Below are 24,586 nucleotides of genomic sequence, written 5' to 3'. Positions count from 1 at the left end.
ATCAGAACTATGGTGAGGCGAGGTGTCAGAAGTATAAAGACATCATTGTACATTTATCTGAGAGGGAAAAACAAACACACAGGCTCTTTGGAGAACATAAGGAAGTGAAAGGGGCAGAAAGCTAGAAACAAAACTTGGTGCCAGTTTGGGAAACATTCCAACCTGGCACTAGATGGTGGGAGATAACCAAAAAAAAATTTAATAAAAATGATAAATGTCCTTTTTTTTCTCTACAAAGACAAAAATAAAACACAGCTATAGTTTTTAATCTGGATTTTACTCATAACAAGGAAATGAGTCTTCTGTCACACTCATTCATTTACCAGTCAAATTAGTGCATGTTGTCAAACAACAACAGGCAGTGTATTCCTGTTCCAGTAAAATAAATGCAAATGTTTCACACAGCCCTGCCGTAGTTTTAGCCATAAAACTGTGACATAAAGATTAGAGGAATCCTCTATAAGTCCGAAATCCAGTCAAATGGAAAACGGAGAAGGCGGAAGGTGCGGCATAAAGGAGATGGTGTTACACATCGTTTATTCAGCAACCCAAATGAAACTTTGAATAAATGCTGAGATTCAGATACTCGTAATTCTCAAAATGTTTTATCTGCTTTATGCGACATCAAACAGACTGAAAAGCATCTCTACAGAACATACATGAATATCTGCACATTGACAAACAGCAGCACTGTGAAAAGAGACATGGCAGCTATCAGAGGATGATAAGCTGCTCCAGACTTTATTCTGTTTCCTGGATGGCAGCTTCAAACTCTCAACAAAGTGTGAGATTACACGCCAGGGAAGTAAGGAACACTTACAATGAAAATGTATTTATATTGAAATAAAAATACTTATTGCACTTCATTATGTTGAATGTATGAATAATAAAGTCCCCCTTTGTTCAATTCATTTTAAAACAATATACTTTTCAATCATTTATGAGTGCTTACTAGAACTTTTTTCACTTTCTGTTACGCAAGAACAAACGTCAACAACCTTCTACTGAGGTTTTATGTGACAAATCAACACAACGTAGCACATGATTATGAAGCGAGACAAAAAACTGACAAATAGTTTTCCATTTATTTATTTTACAATGAATTACCTAAAATGTCTTTTGATTTCTAATTGAGGTCATGCGATGTGATCAGGGGGGTCTCCCATGTAGTCCAAAAACTGGGCCTGATCTCTCTCATGTTTGCTATGTTGTGCATGGCTCATGGCCACAATGAACTTATCTTCTTGTTCCATTTCAGGATTGGCTTTTCTTTGCCACTCTTCCATAAAAGTCAAATATGTGGAACACACAACTAATAATTTTCCAACTACTAATAGTCTCAGGCGATTCTCTGATTAACACTTTCCTTTTTCTTCCTTCGTTTGCTGGATTTTACTTAGAGGAGGTCAGACTAAAGAATCAAGGGCTGATTACACATTCATGGTGCTCTTGTCACATTTTTGTTTTAAAACCATGACACCGTTCCACAGGCATTTAAAATTTCGACACTACATTGTGTTGTTCTATAACATAAAATCTCACTAAAATACATAAAGTTTTGTGGTTGTGACGCAACAATGTGGAAAAAACAAAGGGAAATAAATACTTTAGCAAGGCACTGTGCTTTATTGTTCATTTGCAGTTAATTATAAACATGATCAGTGATCACCTTTTAGGATGAACACAGTCCAACACAGAAGAGGTTATTTATATGGAGCCTTGTTAGAAATGTTTTATCAAATTATTTTCACTCGAAAGAAAACTGGAACATTTCCAGTTTACAGGAAGATAAGAGCTTAGTTTCTTCAATAGCCTTTTTCTTATATAAAGTCTATTTGGGCTCCCTAAAATTATTAAAGACAAAATAAAGAACAAAAAACAACCTGCTAAGGTACTGCTGTTAAGAGTTAAATAGTCTGCTTTTTTTTTTCCATTTGAACTTAAATCAATCTGTAAATTTCTTCTTTTTTTTGTCAAAGAAATGTCATTATTCCAAAGTAATAACTAGTAAAAACCATCTCAGTTGACTGAAATCTGAGGTTAAAATTATTAAATAGCAAGTAGCTACAAAACAGCAGTAATAAGTTTTGTTTAGTTGTGTCTGATCAGGCCAAATCAAGCATGTAGTGTCTATGTATGAGGTTTGCAGTATGCAGGGCTGGATAACCATTTACATCTTGTTTCAATACTGCCACCCAGTGGCAACATGTTGCTAAAGCAATAAATAAAAAGCTTCAGTGCAATTTAAACCTGAGTTGCCTGTAAAATATTATGGTTGTGCATCAAGCGACATCATCACGGCTACAAGAGACTCACTCTTGACATTAAATGCATGCTAAGAAACATGAACACGTGTGTAGCGGTATATAAAACGGAAACAAAAATTGCTCCATTTAAGACCTGAAAATTAAATGGAAGGCTGGTTTGAGATAATATAATAATATCATGTGGCACGCACAAACAGTATTTATGCTGATTTGTACTGAGAAAGCAAAAAAAAAGACAATTTTTTTCCAAAGTAGTGCATTGCAAAACTAAAGACGCCCTCAGTCAAGGATGTACAAAGAAATCGTAAATGTCACCATTTAGCAGCAGCTACCTCTTACGTCAACTTGGTAAACTTAAAAAAAAGAAAAGAAAAAGTGTAAGGATATAAATGAGCAGCTGTACAATGACAAACACTCATAAGAATTTAAAGAACAAAAGTAAATTCTTTCATTCAACAGAAAGAAAAAAATATGTGCTTACAATTATTTAAATTGTGATAAATGATTAAAATATGATTGCGTTTGCTAAACATTCCAGGGCTGCTTTGGTGCTGCTTGATCAGGAAATCGTAAGAATGTTTTAAAACAAAAATGTTTTCAGTAATGATGGGGATGAAGAGCAATTACAGCCTCCCGCTTTCCGACACTATAGTTCCCCTTTTTCTTTATTATTGACTCTCCTGGTTTCTTTGGGGAGCTGAACTACAATAAGATATTCTGAGTGAACTCGCTGATTGAGCAGTAACTCCATCAGGGAAACACCGAAGCTGATCGGGTCAATGATCTGATTGTTCAGGCTCAGGAGAAGACTAGTTGAGATGGAGGACTTGCTTCATGAACTCGTAGGTGGTGAAGGCCATGGCCTGTGACGGCACGCAGCGGATGTAGTTAAGAGAAAGGCCTCGGTATAGTCCTCTCTTGATACCATATGTGTTATACACGTATTTCAGAGTCTTGAAAGGCGATCTGTGCACATGCAAGACAAACACCACTGTTATTTTCACAATCGGACCCAGATAAGAAATAAAACACAGAATCAAAGACAATTTTCTGTTTGCTATGAGAGCAAGTATTTCAAGTACGCAGGGCGTCATTTGGAGTCCTTAAAAATGTATTCTAAAACTAAATGAAACCTCTCAAGGCTAATAAAACGTTGATATTTCTGGAAATTCTGACAAAGAGAAGTAGTTAAAGGGAGAACAATGAGTTGTGTTGGGAAAAGTATTCAATGAACCTTTTCAGGAATGAATGGTATGTTGCTGGAGCCTGACGACTCAGACTTAGATTTAAGTTTGTTTTATAACATAAAAAGTTCTCAAATATTTGGATACTCACACATCCCATCGTGTTTCAACCACAAATTTTAACACATTTCACTTGGATTTTATGTGATGGACCAGCACAAAGTAAGGCTGCAAGATTTTAGGTAAGTCATATAGCCATATGATTTAAGATATATTTTTAAAAAATAAACAACCCTAAGACAAAACATAGACTCCAGATAATGAGTAATCTGTGCAGCTATTTGGGAAAAACTTAATAAAGAAAAAAATTGCTGGTTTTGCATAAAAGCCTCTTCTTGGCCATCTTTTCTTCTTATGACAATTGTCACCAACAAATCCATACAGTGATGTTATACAGCCCATCACAAAGTAGTGCATTAGTGAAAAGTGAAAACTCGGTGGAAGTACCTCCTGCAGCTTTTACAGTTGCATGTCCTTTTGGGATGTATCCCTATCAGCTCTGCAAATCTATGCACTGAAGTTTTTGCTTTTTCTACTGCGGAAAAGTTAATGCATAGATAAATTGGATGAGTATACTTCAAAGTAAACCATTCAACTTTTCCTCAAGCTATATGTGTAGGGTTGTTGTTCTACTGGAAGGTGAACCTCTGGCCCAACCTCTACCAGATGTTCATTTAGAATTACCAACCAATACATTGTAGTTTTATGGCTTTCTTTTAACAATAACTATCTTCCTGACACACTTTCATAAAAGTCAGATTAGCGGAGTGCATTTCAACAAATTCACTCAACAACTTAAATGTCTTGGTAGGTCTCGAGTTTTGTCGCATTTGATTTTAGGATGATGGATCGAACAGAGCGCTGTGAGTTGTTCCATTGTGACATTCTTCAATAACCCAACCTTTGCTTTAAGCATGGGCTGCACAGTGGCGCAGTTGGTAGCACTGTTGCCTTGCGGCAAAAAGGTCCTGGGTTCGATTCCCGGCCGGGGTCTTTCTGCATGGAGTTTGCATGTTCTCCCTGTGCATGCGTGGGTTCTCTCCGGGTACTCCGGCTTCCTCCCACAGTCCAAAAACATGACTGTCAGGTCAATTGGTTTCTCTAAATTCTCCCTAGGTGTGAGTGTGTGTGTGCATGGTTGTTTGTCTTGTATGTCTCTGTGTTGCCCTGCGACGGACTGGCGACCTGTCCAGGGTGTACCCCGCCTCTCGCCCGGAACGTAGCTGGAGATGGGCACCAGCAACCCTCCCGACCCCATTAGGGACAAGGGTGACCAGAAAATGGATGGATGGATGGATGCTTTAAGCATTTCCTAAGCTTTATCCCTGACCTGTCTGGTGTGTTTCCTGGGTCTTCAAGAGGTCGCTTCTTCATCCTCTAAGTAAACTATGAGGCATTCACAGAACTGCTTAATTTATAGTAATTAAGTGACATCTAAAGGCAGCTGGTTGCACTGGATTTTTTGTTAGAGGTATCATAAAAATGGGGCTAAATGCAAAAGAAAAGCCACACTTTTCATGTCCATATTTGTAAAAAGTTGCTTAAAAATATATGTTTCCATTAATTGAAAAAAAAAAACACAATGTAGCTGAAACATGAAAATATGAGGGGAGGAGAACATTAAATGGCTATGGATACTTTTGCAAATATTCATTAATTTAAAGAACTTAAGTAAACAAATTTGGTTTTAAGTGTGAATTTAGAATGAAAAATTGTAAGCAAATATTCTTGATTCAATATTCAACCATTTCCACAAAAGAAAAGTTATGATATCATCTCACTGTAAAACCAAACTATGACAAGTCAAAGTGATACTCACCCACATTTATCTGAATCAGGAAGCACAGTTCCTAACTGCATCCTCCTCCTTGCCACATCCAAGGGGTAGCTGGTGAAGAAAGTCCCATTATAACACAGAAACCAGAAATTATGAATTAAAGTTATTAAAAATAGGAAACCGACCCGCGTTTGACTCAGTCGGAGCTTAAAAATCCAACACGTCCATTAAGAAAAGCACTTACGAGACAGTCTGAGCGAAGGCACCAGCAACCCCTCCACAGAGCAGGTTGATGTGGGCTTTCAGAACGAGCACATCTGGGTTGTCCGACGAGGGGCGGCCCAGCTGCTCCGGGAAGTGCTTTAAGCCTTGACTCTTCAGGGTGCCAAAGGTAAAGAAGGAGAGACCTTGGAGGATGCAGAGAGAAATAAGAGACTGGCTAAACACGTGGAGGACATTATGCATGACATTTGCAAGTACCTTTGAATAACAAAATAAATGCAGCAAATCTCACCTGCATAAGGCGCCATTCCAACCAGAGTTGGAGTCAGGCCTCTGTAAAATCCAGATGCGCCCTCCTGTGGAAAGGAGATAACAGGTAGACATGAAGTAAGCAGGAACTTACAATGTGATGTAACATTTTAGTTTAAGTTAGTAAAGTTCACCAACAGTAAATCACCTTGCGATAAATGGAGCGGAAAACATCAATAATTCCAGAGTAGCGTTGATCACCCTTCACCTGGAAGGCCAGCCGGGCTCGGACCACGTCCAGAGGGTAGGTGCATATCACCGCAGTCATGCCTGAAAACACATAAGCAAAGATTATGAGATCACAATAAAAAAAAAGAAAAGAAAAGACAACAGTCTAACAACACTATCTGTGTCAGTAAAGCATGGGGCACCGTGATAAGAGGTCTATCGGTACCTGCCATAGATCCTGCCACAAGGCGATGGATGTGCCCAGAGATCCCAATCCGTTTATTCAGCAGCTATGAAGAGATTATTATCAACAATGCATCAAAATAATGCCTACACGGAAACGCATTCATAAACATAAAAAATAATGTTGAACCAGAGAATTAATGATAAAATATTCACTTTACCTTTTTATATTTGTCAAAGGCCATGAACTGAATGGCTCCGTAAGGAAATATCCTGACCATCATTGCACCATTACCCCTGTACAGGCCCAGGATGCCTTCTTTCTTTGGCACAGCCATGAAAGTGGAAAACACCCCTAAAGAGAAAATTCACAAGATTCACTCTGGTGATAAATTAACTTGTTAGAGTTAATTTGTTTGTTTGGTAGTTAGTCAGTAATTTACCAAGATGTTTGTAATGGGGGTTCTGGCCCTGAAGAAGAATTTTGACTCTGTCTAAGGGGGCAATGGTAGTCTTTGCACAGCATCCTGCTACACCTGTAAACAAAACAATACTCATACATGAACATGTAAACAAAATGTTAGGCTTCATGCATAAAAATACAAATGTCTCAATTGCAGCTTGTGCAGCATATTTCATTTTTTTTCTGTGACATTGTGGTATTTTAAGTAAAGTGAGAATCAAATTCAGGTCCATGAGTACATTCATGTTGAAAAGCCATTGAACATCACTATCCTGTGTACTGGTTATCCTTATTTATGAAAAAAGGGGAAGAAAATAAATATTCCATAGGGTCAAAGAGTTTGGTTACCAGCATATCAAAAGGATGAACTCTTTAACCAGCTGTCATTAAATTTATTATATAACAGACTCTTTTGGTCACAGTTTTCAGTTGTTTAATTATTATTAGTGATTTTATTTACCACGCTCTTCTTTTTAATCATTGCATTTGTAATCATTTTGACAACCATGTAGGAAACTGGGACTTTTTCATCTGATAAACTCCAGATTCTAGGTTAATCTGCCTAGAATACATGGATCTACTCCCCTCCCCCCCTTTAACCTATTGGATATTTGCATAAGCTTGGGATAATCACTATCCACTGGTAGCAGGACAGTCTCATCATATTCAGTGCTATTCTTCTTTTACATTATCTGATATAGTTTTACAAATGAATATCCATTCCTGTATTACGTTACAGGGTTTTTTGTTGTTGTTTTTTTGTATGAAAGGGCAATAAAGCAATATAGGAAGTGATTAATACAAATGATACCATTTTGCATAAGATTGAACCCTCCCGAAACTGCCCTAAACATGATTAGTAAGCTGATGTATCATATCATACCTCCAGCCACAAAGGAGCGAAGCCAGTAGTAATCTCTTTTAGCAGGTGTACTACTGCTGCTAGTAGAGGAAGGTGTGGAGACAGCAGCCTCCGATGTCATCCTCTCTGCTCAGGAATCTGACACATCCATGCCTGTCAAATTTAGTGAAAGCACTGTGAAATATAAACTATTGGATTTCAGACGAATCATAAAAACACATATCATAACTGTAAAATGATCTTAATCCACAAATAAACTTTTCACAACATATTAACTGAAACTCAAGCGAAACTAGATCTTCCTGAATCGTTTCATTTATCTTTGCCCAACGGTGAAAGCTGCTTTCACAGACCGAAACAGTCACTGGTTGTAGGAAATGTGTGCAAGATCACGGTCAGTGATTCGCGTCCACGCCCACATGAAGCTTCGGCTAAATGACAACACTACATGACAGCTGCAATAAATAAAAAAAAGATACTTACAAGCTAATGGAAACAGGAAAGCAACCAGTCAAAGCAGCATCAGTAGTGAAGTTTAACTATGTTTTTCAATGGAACAAGAACCTGCACCTTCACAGCTTCTCCCCCCATCTTCTCCTGTACCCGTTGAGACAAAATGACTGAAGGGATAAAGATTGCTACGAGCTACTGAAAGGTTTGTGACGATTGCGTCGTAAGACACATGTGTGACTGAGACACGGTGTAGTGGCTCAAAATATGAGGAGTTGCAACATTTGTGCCCTTCGCCCTAAGAATAACGACTACCGGACATAAACAGTCGCAGGATATTGACGCAAGATGATGTTTCCGGTTGGGAAACATCACATGGGAGGGACCATAGAGCCGTGTGAGCTCTAGGTCTAGGAGAGTCAAGCTGTGTCTTTAATGACATGGTATTATTAATACTGACTATTTCTTTTGAATATATTTATTGCTATTTTTATTTAAACGATCACATATCTAAATATCTACTTAAACAATGATGTGTTTCCCGGTACAAATTCAACAACAAATCTATCAATTTTTAAGTTTCTAATTTCCAAGATATGTATTCCAAATACTTAGATATCTGTTTAATGCTTGAGCTGCTGCTTTGTACAGTTATTTAGTATAAAACCTGAAATTATACAGAATAATGGCTATGAGGAAAAATGCTTATGGAGCAGTCTTTTGTATGAAAAAAAAAAAAAATCAAAAATATGACAAAAAAATAAGTATTTTGAAACTGTATCTCGTGGTTTTGTAACACACTATTTCAAAACAGTGTAACAATTCAGATTTTTTGTAGCAATCAAAAAATCAATCAGCCTTTCAAAATCAGATTTTGCGTAAGCAGATTTTCTATTTGTAACAAAAATATGTAAAACTGTGACTCAAATCAAAACAAAAGCAATGTTCACCCTTCCGTTTTTAAAGTAGCTTTTTTTTTTTATTCATTTTTTAACCAATTGAATGAATCATGTTCCAGCAGCTGACAGATACCTTGAGCAAAGTGGAGGATTGTTTTGTTTATTTTTTGTCCAGTTTTAATCATATCCTATTGACTGTTTGCTCTGCTATCAATAACGCTGATTTAATATGTCTTAATTTTAGAGTATCAACAATTCTGGCTCTTTCAGCAAACTCCCCTAAAAGTTATTTCATGACCACACAACCTATTTATGACTAGGTTTTAAGAAAGCATTCATGCTCCCGGTGTGCTGAATTGATACACGTTTACGGCAGCAACTGTCATTTCCTCCTTCCTTTTACCTGGTGTGAAACTCTAGAATCCAATCAACCATTCCTTGAGCTGGAGGTGGATTGTTGCAGGCACAGAACCCACCGCACTGACACAGAACATCCAGGGGCGCTCCTGAAAATCCTTGTTGACTCAGTAGTCACATCGGTCATGGTGTTGTCTGTTGGAGCAGCAGCTTATCTAAAACTGAGCGGAAGCGGTTAGATAAACTCATAAAGAAGGGCTAACAATGTCTTCCACCCCATGCAAGAAGCTGTTACCAAAGTGGAGAGTGACAAACTGCTGCATCATCAGTGCACAAAGGAACGCTCCTTCCTCAAAACAGCTGTCAACCATAGATTCTGACAAACTTAAACTCAGTAAGTGTTTACGTCCTTGCTTTTATTAGGATGAAATGGATGGATGGATGTAATATTATATGAGAGCTTTTCCTCATGTAATATTACATCCACATTTTTACAATTCTTGAAAATAGTTTATTGCTATTATTTATTTACAAATGTCCCTGCACATTTCATACATCATTCTACTCTGTTGCATAATTCTTTGAATCTGAGGAAGCTATAAATGTTTAAAGGGGGAGTATTATGTAAAATCAATTCTTTTTGAGCTATATATTATGTTATAATGTTATTTCTTGATCAAAACCATACCTGGAGCGTTGCTTTGATTCTTTCATACATGTTTGAGGAATCCTTGAATCTCACGGCAGCCATCTGGGGTGCCTAAACGCTTGATCTCACAAATCTCCTCCTTGGAGCTTCCCCAGGTTCCCCCAAGTTCCTCAAAACTAGTGGCAGCAGCAATTAGCAAACATGTGTTGGAACTGTGAGTCTGCTGACCTTATGACAATGCTACTGCTCTCAGTCCAGTTCTACTACTATATGACAAACATATAGGTCCTTTAATATTTTTTATGCTGTAAATTTGCACTTAATGTTCAGTCTTGTATTCATTTATTTTTGTTATAAATATAAACTACAAACTCCAACGTATCTACTGACATTTTATGCGATAAGCTGAAACTGTGGAACGCAAGAAAAAACAAAACGTTTTACTAGCTGTGTCATAAACAGACACATTATGAGTAAAAAAGAAAAAAAATGTTTCTAAAACTTTGCGAGGTTATTTGATTGACTGATTGCTTTTGACACAGTCCTGCTGCGTTCACGTGTCTGTACTCCATTTCGGGTTTTCCAGTCCTCACGAAGAGCTCTCGGCCAGCTCAGAGACCGTGGGCTGCGTCTGGTGGAGGGAGAGTGAGCGGGGCTGCCCTGAATGGATTGACAGAAGAGGGATTTACATTTCAACGTAGCGTCGTGCTCCGCAAAGACTTTACACGGTTGCACGGCTGGAAAAGCGGCGGTTCTGTTCGGTGCCCGTCCCCGGCTTGTCGGTACTGGTATCATGTCCATGTGTCACCCCCGGGAGAGGATTGAACTTAGCAGCGGTCTATATTTACCGAGGAGGGAAACCAATACAAGGTCTCGCCGTCTCGCTGGAGCGCAGTATTATTAGCGGTCCAGGCAGTGCAACTGTCTCTCCCTCTCTCTCTCTTTCTGCGGTATGTAAAGCATTTCAGTCTGTAAACGTGTAAATAAAAACCCGCTCGGGTCAAAGTAGTAAGGGCTTTGGCAAAGCGAGGTTTCCAGACGCGCAGTGCTTCGTGTTATTTAAATGACAGCGGTCAAGTGCAAAATAATAATAAAGAGCGACGCTGAGGGCGGTTTTTACACAGTAATAACCCCCTCTTCCGCCAGCCAGGAAGACGAAAACAGGATCCGACCTCCGGACAGAGCCCTCTCTCCTCGACGGGCCTGCCCTTTAAAATGTTACAGCCTCTCCATGTTTGTTTTATGGACTTTGTCTGATTATTTCTCGTCTTTTTTTCTGTTTACGGCTTTATTGACGTCAGCCCCTTGGCAAATACACATCCGAGTGGCTATTTTAGGAGGGGCAAAAGTAAAAACAAATACAGTTGGATTTAAATAACTGATCTGTAAGAAGTTATTTCAATTTTATAGCATTTAAACTTTGTGTGGCTATATTCTTATTTGTTTGTCCCTTCTATTTTTATAGGTGATGCTCTGCAACTGCCAGCTAACACTCATTATAATTTACAATTCGAGGATAAATCATAATAGAAGAAGATTTTAAGATTTTTTTTTTCTGAGCAAGAAATAAACAATTACCTGGCTCCCATGCTGGCTGCCAAAGGTCCTCTCCTTTACACCCTCAGCCATGCCTGCACCTACCAAGCCAACCAGGAGACAGACACCTGCCCAGAGAAAAAAAGCCCAGAGAGGGACCAGCTCTAGGGGCCAGACCTGTAACACACAGAAAACACCAGCAGAATCCACACGGTCAACTTCGAGAAGCAACCAGGCCAAATCAGGCCGGAGTCCACGTGGAAGCGGGAAGGATCTCAGGGGGTCCCCTGGCAGAGGTAACCATGTCGGAAATGTAACGGGATCTACTAGACTTAGACGGTCGAGCAGTGTGCCCGAAAACCCCCTCGGGCCGAGGAAGTCCCAACGGGGAACGCAAGTGTCTGTTGCTCCCTGCCAGTCACTGAAAGCGTTCACAGGAGGGAAAAACAGCAGGAGGGGGAGCAGTGGGAGAAGAGCTGCATCCCGGCAACAAAACACAAGTAACAAGCCCTCAAGCATCAGCATCAACAATTCTCCTCCTGATGGAAAAAATGAGAAACCAGACAACAAAGAACCCCCCAGAATGTATCATGAGGCTGGCGTTGAAGCTGCGGCAAGTCTTGAGCCTAACGATGCCACAGAGGGCAGCTCTCTTGAAACTGACACACGTGGAGGTGATGTGCAGCACAGCTGTGACGGCCTTATAACTGAAGATGAAACGTCTTTCAGCAATAACAGTGAAGGGGACTTGAAGCCAGCTACTGAGGTCACAGCTTGTGATGACAGTGATGGACGGGTAGGTGATGGGAGTGGAGATCACACCTCTGGCTCGTCAGAATTAACAGGCAGTGGCTCCCCGGGGGCACAGGGCAGCAGTGAGAAAAATGACACTTCATCTGTCCATGGTAATGAGCTTGATCATCTTGACAGCAGTGGTATGCAAGATGAGGGGGGAGCTGTCCAACAACAGGACTGTGAAGAGCTGGCCACGAAAGCGAGTAGGACAGATGAGAAGGCGTTGGTCGTCGCAGAGAGAGATGTTCAGAGTTTGGAAGCAAAAACGGAGGTTGAGAGACAAGACGAGACAATGAGACTGAAGGAAGAAATCGCTGTGAAGCTGGGAAGTAGTGAGAGTGAAGACATTTGGGAAAAAGACACCCAGACCAACACTCCAACATGTCAAATCCCAGATCCAACTCATTGGAACCCACTGACGGCCCAGTCAGAGTCACCTGTGCGTGTATTCTCCAACGCAGCTACCTCATATCCCACCAAAGCTCTCTCCAACTCAGATTTATGTGAGCTGGAGGTTGTGAACCAGGCAAAGACAGATTTTCAACCAACCGTTCATGGTGCTAAGCCTCAACTCGCAGGGTCTTCGATTAACTCTGATGCTGCTCTGAAGGTGCAGACTGTTATAGTGACTAGAAGTACTCCGGTTATCATCTGTCGGGACTCTCTGCAGCCAAGAAGTCTAGGGAAGTCTGATCTAAGAGAAACGCCTGTGGCTGGGTTAGAGAAGCAAGCTTGCACACCAGGAGAGACCAAAGATGAAGGTGAAATATATAAAGAGGCACAAAAAGAGAAGTCCTTTCCCTCCTTTATGCTACTTACTGAGGCAAACACCAAACCCCCCACAGGAAAACATGAACCAAACTTTGTTGTGGATGGCACCCAGGCAGCAATGCCAGAGGATGACCCTGTGCCAAAGATCTCGACTTCCTCCGTAGACAGCAGCTCCACTTTGTCCTGCTGCTCAGAAAGCACTCGTTCCTCGTTTTCCTTTGACACCGAGTCAGAGACCGGGTGCGGCGATGCCAGCTTCTCCGCTCTGCCTGGATCCTGGGGGACAGAGGGGACGGGCTCACGCGCCTACCCGACTCTGACATCAGAACGGAAGGAGAGGAAGAAGCGCAGCAGGTGTGGGGCGTGCGAGCCGTGCCTCAGGAAGATTAACTGCGGCCAGTGCAGCTGCTGCCTCAATCGCAGGACTGGCCACCAGATCTGCAAGCTTAGGAAGTGTGTGGAGCTAAAGAGGAGAAGATCTTCATCTGTAATCAGTCAACGTGATGCACAGGTAAGACATATAAATTCTTTGTGACCCCGTGTGAATAACAAACTTTTGTTAGACAATGGATTTTATGTTGGGAATAAAATGAATTTACGCAGATCTTCTCCGAACAGCTGATCGGAGGCAGTTTCTGCCCTGTGGCATTGATTCTTGTGATCTCTGAGGTTTCCTGCCCACTGATAACAGCGATGATTCCGAGTTACTAGAGACAAACAGTTGAAACAGAAGCTTTCACTTTCAGATAACAAAATTTCTCAGTTGGTGCTTTCAGATAGCTTTGTGATGTTTTCCTGTTAAATGTTATGGTTCGTCACTGAGTGAAAGGGGAAGTATTGCTTGTGCATATGTGTGTGTTTGGAGAATAGAGATCCGACTGTTGGACGGGAAGCCACTGGCACATGACTGCCGGCAGTTTAGCACATGTTTAAAGTACAGCCCTGTTTCACATGCCTACGTGAATGGGTGTGTTTGTGTGTGTCCTCAGTGTTGCAGTCAAGAGAGTAACTTTCAGCAATGTGTGAGGACAGATAATAAAGCCTCCGAAAACAAAGCCACTCAAAACTGTTGTAGATAGATTATATAAAGAATTCAAACTTAAAGTGAGTGTACACTATTTATGAGCAGCATTTGTGTTTTGGATTTAGGCTGCCTGTCGGATGTTTCAGGCTTTTAAGGTTGACAGTCTTGATGAGATCAGGGCTTTGTGGCCATCTGCTGCAGGACTTATATTCTTACTGCTGAATATAGTTCTTAATGCCATTGCTTCCATGTTGTAGGTTGCTATGTCTCTGAACTTCATGTGTGTGTTATTGTTTGAATAAGTACCTAATGCAGATCTCTTCAAGATACATGAGAAGAATTGGAATTCCACTGGCATAATCACACACTGATATATATCCCTACCCATAAACAAGAACATTTATCCCTCTATCCCTCTATTTCACACCTTGCATGCCAAGTAATTCTACCTTGTTTTACTGGCATGTTTTCCAGGTTGTGTACATGTATCTGCTCTTACTGTAGAATACGTTTCTGTTTCTCTGGGTCAGTCATTTTGCTGATTTATGGAGTAAAAAGAAAAAAACTAATTTGTCATTTGACCAAAACAGTTCCAGCTAAAGTCCTGGCAAACTCCATACATTTGTGACTGAAATGTTTTTCTCTGACATCATTCTTAAGCAAAAAATTGGCATGTAGACATCATCTAATGCGGTGACTATCAAAGTCTTTATGGTAACACTTTAATAAATACAACATTTTAGGTGCCACTCTACTGTCATACTAATACAGAATTACAGTAGCAGTTGGACATTTTCTGTTTGTTTTGTTTTATCACAAAAAAGAAAAGGAGAAAAACATCTTTGTCCAATTTACGCTGTGTGTTTGAACAAAAAATGTCAGAGTTTGGAACTGTAAAAACAAACAGGAAGGTCGACTAAAACCAGAATTCCAGAAGGGATTTTCAAGCTGCAACCAGAAAACGGTTCTGTTCAGCTTGATGTCTCAGATCCGACTGCAGACTTTCAGAAGTAAACGAAATTTAGCAAAAGTTCCTTTCTTGGACAGTAGAGTGGAGGACCCTACATTTTTAGGTTGTTAATATTTAGCTGTATTTTCCTTAACTAACCAAAATAACTTACCTGATAGGGACAGTAAATTCTACTTTTACATTCTCATTGATCAGAAGAAATTACTTTATTTGGCATCTTAACCTGCCTTAGCAATAACACACAACCTACTTACTGTGAAAAGAAGACTGAGATTTCCAGGAAAGGAAGCAGTTGTAGGTAAATCACTAAGCATTACACTGTCTATATTAAACACAGCAGCATTTTCGTTTTCAGTCATTTCTTTGACCTCTGTCTCCTTTCTTGCAGACTGGCGCTGCCTACATTAAAAACATTACCAGTTGCGTTTTAAATCATTTGCGTTTTTATTGCATCACTGTCGCCTTTCTTGTGGATTAATACGCAAACGTGACGAACAATTTTGAGTTTTCTCTCTCTCTTTCTGTCTGACTAACCCGGTGCCAGTTCAGGATGTTGAGTTGGCTGAAAAACCCATCAATTAGTCAGTCAGTCAAAAACCCAAACAGTCCAGATGGTGCGTTACAAACCAAAAAGACACTCACTCAACAATGCATCCAATATCATTGACAGCCACTTGTCATCACAAAATTATGATATAATGACGGGGTTTTTTCTGACTGGTTAAAACCTGATGTTGGTTACAGGAAGATTTAAAGTCCAGTATTTGCTTATTATATTTTTTGAGGTTCATCTATCATATTTTACCTTAAGAACAACAAAATTGTCCAAGATTTATTGTTTTCACTTTTAATAAGTCTTGTTTTGTTGCTTTTGAGAGAGTTCACAATATTTTTTTTCAATAGCATTAGAACAACAGAACAGGAAAGAAATACATTAGTAAAATCGCAGCTTACATTTAGAATCTTACAAATGGAACAGCAGAAACTTTATTGAAAACTCAGAGTAACTAACCTCTAAACGAGTATGTGCACAGTTCAGTGTCTGTGTCTCTAAGAGGTGTGTTTGAGTGTGAAAGTCCACGTGTAAGCTGTATACAAGCGTGTACACGTGGACCTACTGAGTCATAAGAGTTGTAGCCGTGACAGTAGCAGATTAGGGCTGATTATATAACTACTACCTTTTTTGTTTGTGGGGACCTTTGTCCATGCTGTCAGAGTAAGACGGGGGTTTGGGAAGGAATGGTGATCCTGAGATTTGCTGACATATTCTATGGATTGCTCTGAATTGTGGATCAGTTTGTGTGAGTAATCTACTGATTCAGTGACACACTAATCTGGTTGTGACTTTTAATACAGCACATTCATGCAGTGGTGTTAGTGTGCGTGTTACTGTTAAAGGGCCCTCACACAGAGTCACGCTGAACTGCTGATCCAGTCTGATTCAGGCTGCACAGCCGGTTGTTGTTTTGCCCTGACTGACATCACATTAGCCTGTGTTTACACACAGGAAGGTCTGTGTCTGTGGCCTTAAAACTGGTTTTTGTTTGGTTCTGCACTTCTGCAGGGGTGGAGCCTGCTTCGAGAGCTGCCAGCTCCCACAGTCAGCCTCTCCGTCTGTATACTGTTGAACTGATCTCAAACTCAATCTTTCACCAAATCCTACTCAGAAAGCAGGTCGAGCAAGGTTAACTGTGTGCCTTTACAGCTACCTTGTGTATGTGAGTTCACTTAAGGTGCATTAGTGTGAGTAAATCTGTCTATTTACTCACCGGCCAGTCCTGCTCATCAAGCTCACACACCCTTCCAGTGAATGTTTCAAGCTTCATAAAGGTGCAGAGGCCAAAGAAGACTTCATGTAGGGGCATGTAGATCCTGTTACTGGTTTTACCATTGTATAGCTTTGCTACCCGGTCATGAAATATTAAATGCAGGCTCAAAATACTTGCAAAACACAATTTAGATCTCAGAGTGAAGAGTGTGGCTTACTAGAAAATTCTTTTTTGTGGGAAAATATTTTTCTTTTTTGTAAGTATCTTTTTATCTTCTACTTTGATCCTCACTGGTGGACTTGTCTTTTTATCGGCAAGGACAAGAATAGGATTCGTCCCTAAACACACATTTCCACACTTATAGGAACAGGATACTTCAAGTCCCAGAGTACCAAAGGCTGCTGTTTACGTATCTGAGTAAAACAGTCCTGACATGTTTGGAGCTGTAGGCTACTTAAGCTGACTCAGTTTGTACAGACTCACAGTCAGCTCTCTCAAAAATTACATTTTCTATTTATTTTATTTTTTGTTCACTTGCTTCTCATATTTAATGAAAAGTGTAAATTACTATGATAATCAAAATGTTTACCCTTGTATGTATTTTCATTTTTTTAGTGAATTGATTACATATAAATGAATTTGTTTTAGGACACATTCTTTCATCCTCCAGGTCATATTTAAAAACATAACTTGGATGCCTCAACTAGCATGAAAGCTCAATTCAGCTTCTCTTGCAAAGCCACTTATCTGTCACAGTTTCCACCCTCCTACTCTTGTTGCAGTTGTGCATTATAGCTAGAGGAGTGGTCCAGCAGTGACATCAGGTGTATCAGGAAAACACTCTTGTCTGGAGGCTCTTATTGCGAGAACATGCACTGTGCTGCACAGGTTTGTAACAGGTATTTAAACTTGCGTCTGTAATTGAAGGTTATCCTTGCGCACAGCTGTGTATTTGTACTATCGCAAATATTTTTTACCTGCTTACAGTGCAGACCCCCCTTACATCAACTTGCTTATTGTTCCCAGATGGCAAAAGCTTAATGCAAAGTAAGAGCTGTTTGTCGTGGTTGCTCTGAAACCCTATTACCCCTCTTTTAATAGATAGTAGCAAAGGTCTGGAGTCCTTACAGTTTCTATGGCAACCTCTGTGTCTGCTTGCTGACATTTGACCTGCCATGATTGTCAGATGCATTATTCTCAGAGTCATAATGAGGATTAGTGGAGATAACCCATAGACGTACAACTGTGGCTTTAAGGCTGTAAACTCACTAACCCACATCCTGGTAATGAGGTTAACTTGCTCAGATCCTCCAGCTCTTAGTGGACCAGCTAGCTAAGGTTTTATTACACAAGAGATGACCCAGCTAAAGAATACATATGTTTCTCTTGGAAAGATACCTTTTCAGGAGTCGCATGTCTTTAGGTCTTTCAAATATGTACAGCATCATGCGAAAGGACTCATTTCCCTGTGAACGTTTTCCAGTTATTTTAAAAGGCTATTTTAATAGGTCTTTATGTGGCAGGCTAGTACAAAGTTGTGCATAATCTTAAAATGGAATGAAAGTGATATGTAATTTTAACAATAACAAAAAAAAAGAAAATGAACTCTGAAAAATGTGGTGTGCATTTGATTTTTCAAAATCATCTTTCAGTGTAATTAAATTACAATTTAGTGGCTTGAGGCTGGATATTGCCTCAAGCCACTATATATATATATATATTTTTTTTTTTTTCTAATGTTTTCTATAATGACAAGTTGTTTACATTTTTTGACTCCCTAGAGTTACAAATATGCTTAATTTGAATCTTTTTTGGTTTTCTATAAGTATTCAACAAATAATCTTTGGTGAATGACCTACCTATTTCATTAGTTACAATGTTAATTAATTTCACTTGTAGCAATCTGTTTATTTAGCTCTAAGTCTTGTTACTGTGTAGAGTATTGTATTTTACACTGAAAAGCAGCAGAAGACTTTTGTCTCAACTCAGAGATGTTATGCTTTCATAAAGTAAATCTTCAGTTTGGATAAAAGAAAATATTTCCAGTTTTGATGTGCTCGTAAACTTTCACACAGCTGCAGTTTGTGTGAACCGTTTTGCCATGTATTGTTGTATGGTTGCTGACGTGCAAGGTCAAAATAAACTGTAATGGGAAGGTGAGCATTAAAGTTGAACAACACAGTATAGAAAAAAAGGATTCTGGTTTCTTCCATTTGCATTTATTTCCTTGAAAATTCAGTTTTAACCTCGGAATAAAGACAAGGCTTCAGGATCAATCTGATGTTTTGGACAAGGACAAAGGTAAAAAAAAATGCTTCCATAGAGATATGTTGGAGTGGAGTTAGTTCAAACATCACTTGAATTGTGATCTCCATAGTTGTTTTGTCGTTTACTACAGTGATAAAGTATCCTTTTCCTTATCTATGGATGCCACCAAGGCCCTCATGTTCACAGTCTAAATAAATATGTTGGTAGGACAGCCACTTAAGGAAAAGATAAGGAAAATCTAGTTACAAGTGTTGCCCAGTGTGAGCTTCTCCTCTACAAAAACCCTGTCCAAATATGCAAGTAAGACAATGGAAGTGAGCTAACGGCACATATTCACATCCTTTTCTATTCTTTTGATTACATAAATGTGTGGGACAGCAACCAGTCAAGGAAGTAGGGGAAATTTGTGTATTATATGTTAGAGACACTGCCAATATTTTAACATAGACTACTTAAGATGGCAAAATTCCTTTAGCATACTTTGTAGTTTGACTACATCTCTTCTTGAGCACAGAAACTCTTTTTTTTTTCTCCGAAGAGTTTTTGCGGCGCTAGTGGCTCGCATTTTTTGCGACAGTAGGCAGGCAGGAAAGAGGGCGGAGGACATGCGGCAAAGGTCATAGGGACCGGGAGTCGAACCCGCGACGTAAGGCCTCCAAACGCGGGGCGTGCTAACCCCCTGCGCCACCACAGCACGCCCCACAGAAACTCTTTTTTTGTAAATTCAAATTAATTCTGTAAACAGCAGACGACATACAATTCACCATTTGTCCCTTGTGTTATGTCAAAATACCTACAGTGCCTTGAAAACATTTTCATACCCCTTTAACATCATACATATGATGTATGCATCATACATCATCAAAGTAATGAGTTATTTTAAAGTTGAACAACATGCAGAGGACATGTCATGTCCCATAAATGACTTGTAGAGGACATTCATAACTTTATTTGTGACAGAAAACTACCACTGCTCAACTCACAGTCCCTTTAGTGAAACATGGTGGTGATGTTTCAATTGTTGACTGTGTATTCTATGACTGTGTTTTCATGATGTAAAGTACTTTGAACTGCCTTGTTGCTGAAATGTGCTATACAAGTAAACTTGATTGATTGTTCTGTCAAAATAAAATTAAGATAGTTTGATGTATGAAGTTTTACTGCGTTAAATGTGAGAAAGTTTTAGTGCTCTGTTCCTGCTCTGTTCAATGCACCTTCACCTGAGTTTTAAAATAACCATGTTAGTGTTTATCTTACTACCTTATTTCTAAGTTGTGTACAATATTTGTTCAACTTTGATTACATTATCTTACCACTATGTCACTGTGAGCCTCTGTCGGGTCCTGGATGTTGAGAGCTTTGAAGTACCTGGATAAGCTTTGAAGTCGTGCCACTTGGTTTCTCTGGGTGAAAAGAAATCCTGACTTTGCCCTCTAAAAAGAAATGCCACTCAAATCCTGCCAAGGGCTCCTAATGGCCTCCTTTTGGAAAACCCAGAGAACTTAACAAAACAATTTCAACCTGCAACCTGAAATACAAATAGATCATTTTGCATCCTTATTGTGCTATTTTTGTGTGATTTCTTTGCAAAAATGCCGTCCTCAAATTTATTAAAAAAATATATAACCTTGATGTTTTTTTCCCATATGTCCACTTTATCTCTCAGCTCAGTCTGTCAGGGACTGCAGTCTCTCTTTCATGTTCTCCATCCACACATGTGGATTTGCATGCATGACCGCACGTGTGCATTCGTCGCAGTTCATAAACTCATTCATTCACGGTCAAACAACAACACGCTTATTCAGCATGTTTCAAAAGCAGTAACTTGGGTAAGCTTTTCCTTCGTGATTGTAGGAGGATCTGAGGGATCCATCTTGCTCAGTGTTTATGTGAATTTGTGTTTACGCCATTTTTTCTCTGTTAGCCATTTTTAAGGTGCAGTAAATCAATAACAGTCAAACTTCAGAGTTTAGGTTTTAGATCTGTTACTGTGGTTCTCTGGTCTTTCATTATTAATCAGGAGGTACCGACACAACTTCAAAATGCTCAAAGGAGCATTTTAGGCAGAAATTAAAATATAAAGATGAAATGTTGTCAAGTCAGGAGGTTACAGTAATGTCATTTTTTCATTACTCGAGAGAAACACAAAAGAAGAATAGTTTGAGCATGGCTACTTTCAAAACTGTAGCTTTGTTTATTTTTTAATTTTCTAAAAATGCCTAGCGTAATGAACAGGAGGAAGCTTGCCAAACATGTTTAATTCTTTGTCAATAAGAGGAAAATGTGGAATAAAATCAAACTTTTGAACTCAGTTTTTATTTTTTAATTCCTACCCAAAAAAATAGCAAATCAACTACATCATTAAAGGCCAACAAAGACTGAGACTTTCCTGTCCATGACCTTTGCTTTCAGTCTGGTAGAATCAGTCTAATTATGAGTCGGGTTCTGGTTCTGCTAGAGATTTCTTCTTGTTTAAGGGAAGTTTTTCCTCTCCACTGGTACACTGCTACATGCATGCTCAATATGAGGGTTTGCTGCAAAGTCAATGACATAATGACACTATCAACATGAGGACTAAATGCTGCAACTCAGCGATGCCATATGGTAGGTTGTGATAGACAGAAAATATTTTACTAATTTATATATTAACTTGAACTTTAGTGGGTTGTTTGATAACTAGCAAAAGTTGGAATGAATGCAATATGACATATTGCATATGTTCAAAACTACAAGTTAATATATTGTGCAGTTCTTCCCATATTGACTATATTCACTTTGGAATTATAACAAATTTTAACTTGGCATCCAAAGCATATTTTGACCAAATCATATTCAAGGCTTATTAGTATCTCTTGTTAATTAGTTGTAAGTATTGAGAGCCAGACGTTAAAAATTCCAATTCAAGAAGCCAATAGATTAATTGTCACTGACTTAGTTCATGCAAACAGATGTGTTTTACTCACTTTGACTATATGAAACTTCTTGTCAAGACTTCAACAAACATCAGAAAAGTATTATTTTTTATTGTTTGCTAAGGAATTTCAACAATACCAGACAATACCAAACAATTGGTTGTTTAGACACAATTTCTTTTTAAATTAAATTCATTGGTGTTTTTTAAATCTTTTTCAGTGAAGTAAGATGCTAATGCTAAGCATACCAAAGTGCACCAAGCAAGACCTTAAGCTGTTTTTCCTATCAATTAAATTCATTTAGTAGAGAAACCGTTTCTATTTGTGTGTGGCACAAAGAAGCACAGAGTGATACTCCTAACCCCTACTGTGAACATTAACTCTAACCACAACCATGAGTGTTTGCTTCAATTAGATTTGGCATTTTAGTCTGCACTCATTGAAACACCGATATAAATCCACCAAAATCAAAATTAAGGATGAAGGGGTGGGGGTTTCACCATAGTGATTCTAGACATTAACAGAGCCAGTGCTAGAGATGGTTCCCACTGGTTGTATAAAATTACTGGTTTAGTTTTGCACAGGCAGGGAGCCCATAAACTTCTAGTAAACATTTGATCCTTGCTCTGATCTGAGTTTCTGCAGAGCATCTGGATACTGTCAGACTACACATCATTGTTGTTATCCTTAATTCACTTTAAACAGGTCTTACAATGAGCAGATTGGTTGTTAAATGCCTTTTTAAGCATTGTGAATGTTCTTTGTGAATGTTCTTCACATAACTTTACGTTACCTCTATTGAGTCTTGGATTGTTGTAACCTGGCAGCATTGCAACGAGAGTTTATAACTATATTTAAAATAATACTTATTAACATCACCGGGCCATAATAAAGCAATTAACAGTTGAAAATAGGGATTGAAACTGCAGCTTTAAGTTAAACTTCTATCTCAGAGTAGCTATGGCGATTTTGAAGGATTAAAGATGGTTGGCTTGTGTTATTCTAGTCCTAATCTGTTATTACATTAGAGTTAAAACTGAGTGTTTATTTATATTTTGTTCATGGATTTTTCTTTTTTAATTGTTTACAAAAAAGGAACTAACTCGAATGTTGTAAGTCCATCTCTAGCCACTGTTATAGAAGAACAAAGAGGTTTGTTGGAGAGCAGAAAGCATTATTGAGAACAAGCTACACAGCAGACAGAACACAACTAAAGTTGTGGAAACGGTTAAAACCAGGATATATGCATATTTCACCAGTGGAAATTAATAGAATTGGTGTCTGCTGTTGCGTCAGCATAGCTTTAGCAACAGTCTGGTGTAAAAACCCTTCATTTACACTTAAAACTTCAGCACTAAAAAGCCTCAACACCAGTAGCAACTCATGACTGTTTTTGGCTTATCACCTCTTGCAGATTAATTGATGATATCTCACCAGTCTTGAGACAAAATTCCTTTTTTTGCTTGGTTGCAAATAACTCAGACTATCCTAAAGATTCAGTCACATTCCATGCAACCTGCACATATGGTTGATCTGTGCACATCTTGAACCACTCCCCTCATCTTTTGGACAGACTGTTGTGGAGAAAGTGACCTGATGTCCTCTTTATGCTGTTGGCTCCTACAGCGTGGGCTTAGGGTGTGGTGTTGAGTGTTGCATATTTCATTAAAGAAATTGTATTGTAGTTATATAATACAGTCTCGTGAGATGGAACTAAGAGCAAGAATGCTTTCTATCCCTAAAATAGCCCCACTCCTGGGCACTGAGCTATTCAGACAGGAAGTCCGTTTGTCTGTTCTGTTTTTTTTATGTGCTGTGGGTGTGTTTGTAGACAAAGAGGAGAGCATGTAAAGGAATTTTCAGAAAATCACAGAGAGGGCTTTAAGTCACAGTCTGAGTCTGCAAATGCAATCATGTGTCCTTTATCACCGGTAACAGGGACTTTGATTTTAAGGTTACAATCTTTTTCACTCAAGATTTACTTGTTATTCTCTGAATGTGTTGGTTTTTGGCCTTTGACTTGCACACATAGGTGTTTAAATATATGTGGTTGGTTGAGAGGGGGCACATGATGAGCAGCATGATAGCAGAGCCAAGCTTTCCCTTTTTTCTGTAGATGCCTGCACTCATTTTATTTGCAATAAACATACAAAAACACAGAAACATCCCTATATTGGATTCTAACATTTGGTTTTTCTGCATGTGACTCTGAACTCAGAGGGTTCAAACTTATAGTTTTACACAAACAGGAAGTACAAAAGATTAGCACATAATCGAGTATGAAGTATTTCAATGCAAACGGGAGATACATTTACATTAAAATCTACAGTAATGGCTATAATGACCAAGTTTGGCAACATTCCCGTTTGGCCTAGACCCGCCACTGGGCTGGTTTCCAGTAGGTCAGCTGCTACATGTGTCAGAGACACTTTATGACTTTCTGTGCTTCACTTGCCGTGTTTGTGTACCATAACTTATTGTGATTAATGTCTAGATTCCTTATTCTTAATGCAAGCTTGGCTGTTGATTAAAGGGAAGAAATATGTTGAAGCCTTAAAGAGATCAAGTTGGTTTATTGTTGCATAACAAATTGGACAAACTGTGTCTTGTGTGCTTATTGAGTTAAACATGTTTTACAGTTTAGTAAAAAGAGATACATATTTTAAAACATTTTTAAATAAGTCTAGGATG

At 39.0% G+C, this 24,586-nt stretch overlaps 2 protein-coding genes across 3 annotated transcripts in view; one reads left to right on the top strand and one right to left on the bottom strand.

The window, feature by feature from the left end:
* Nucleotides 1-520: 520 nt before the first annotated feature.
* slc25a16 (solute carrier family 25 member 16) lies at nucleotides 521-9,367 on the bottom strand. 2 transcript variants are annotated; one of them, XM_028006810.1, is made up of 10 exons: nucleotides 7,979-8,313; nucleotides 7,517-7,648; nucleotides 6,614-6,706; nucleotides 6,392-6,525; nucleotides 6,214-6,277; nucleotides 5,968-6,089; nucleotides 5,803-5,866; nucleotides 5,533-5,695; nucleotides 5,331-5,399; nucleotides 521-3,233 (listed from the first exon to the last, which is right to left on the bottom strand). In XM_028006810.1, exons 2-10 carry the CDS (start codon nucleotides 7,614-7,616, stop codon nucleotides 3,077-3,079), a joined length of 966 nt encoding a protein of 321 aa, XP_027862611.1. In that variant the 5' UTR covers nucleotides 7,617-7,648; nucleotides 7,979-8,313; the 3' UTR covers nucleotides 521-3,076. The 2 variants fall into 2 exon arrangements, with proteins under 2 accessions (XP_027862611.1, XP_027862612.1); XM_028006811.1 differs by lacking the exon at nucleotides 7,979-8,313 and adding an exon at nucleotides 9,248-9,367 and having other exon boundaries at nucleotides 3,077-3,233.
* Nucleotides 9,368-11,448: 2,081 nt separating this feature from the next.
* tet1 (tet methylcytosine dioxygenase 1) overlaps nucleotides 11,449-24,586 on the top strand; it is a 35,821-nt gene continuing 22,683 nt past the window's right edge. The window contains exon 1 of the mRNA XM_028006801.1: nucleotides 11,449-13,463. Coding sequence (XP_027862602.1) covers nucleotides 11,478-13,463 — 1,986 coding nt within the window. The 5' untranslated portion in view covers nucleotides 11,449-11,477. The remainder of the gene's footprint in view (nucleotides 13,464-24,586) is intronic.

The sequence above is a fragment of the Xiphophorus couchianus genome, chromosome 22, assembly GCF_001444195.1.
Source record: "Xiphophorus couchianus chromosome 22, X_couchianus-1.0, whole genome shotgun sequence".
NCBI lineage: Eukaryota > Metazoa > Chordata > Actinopteri > Cyprinodontiformes > Poeciliidae > Xiphophorus > Xiphophorus couchianus.
Note: the sequence above shows the minus strand (reverse complement) of the source record. Positions and strands in the feature narration are given on the sequence as shown.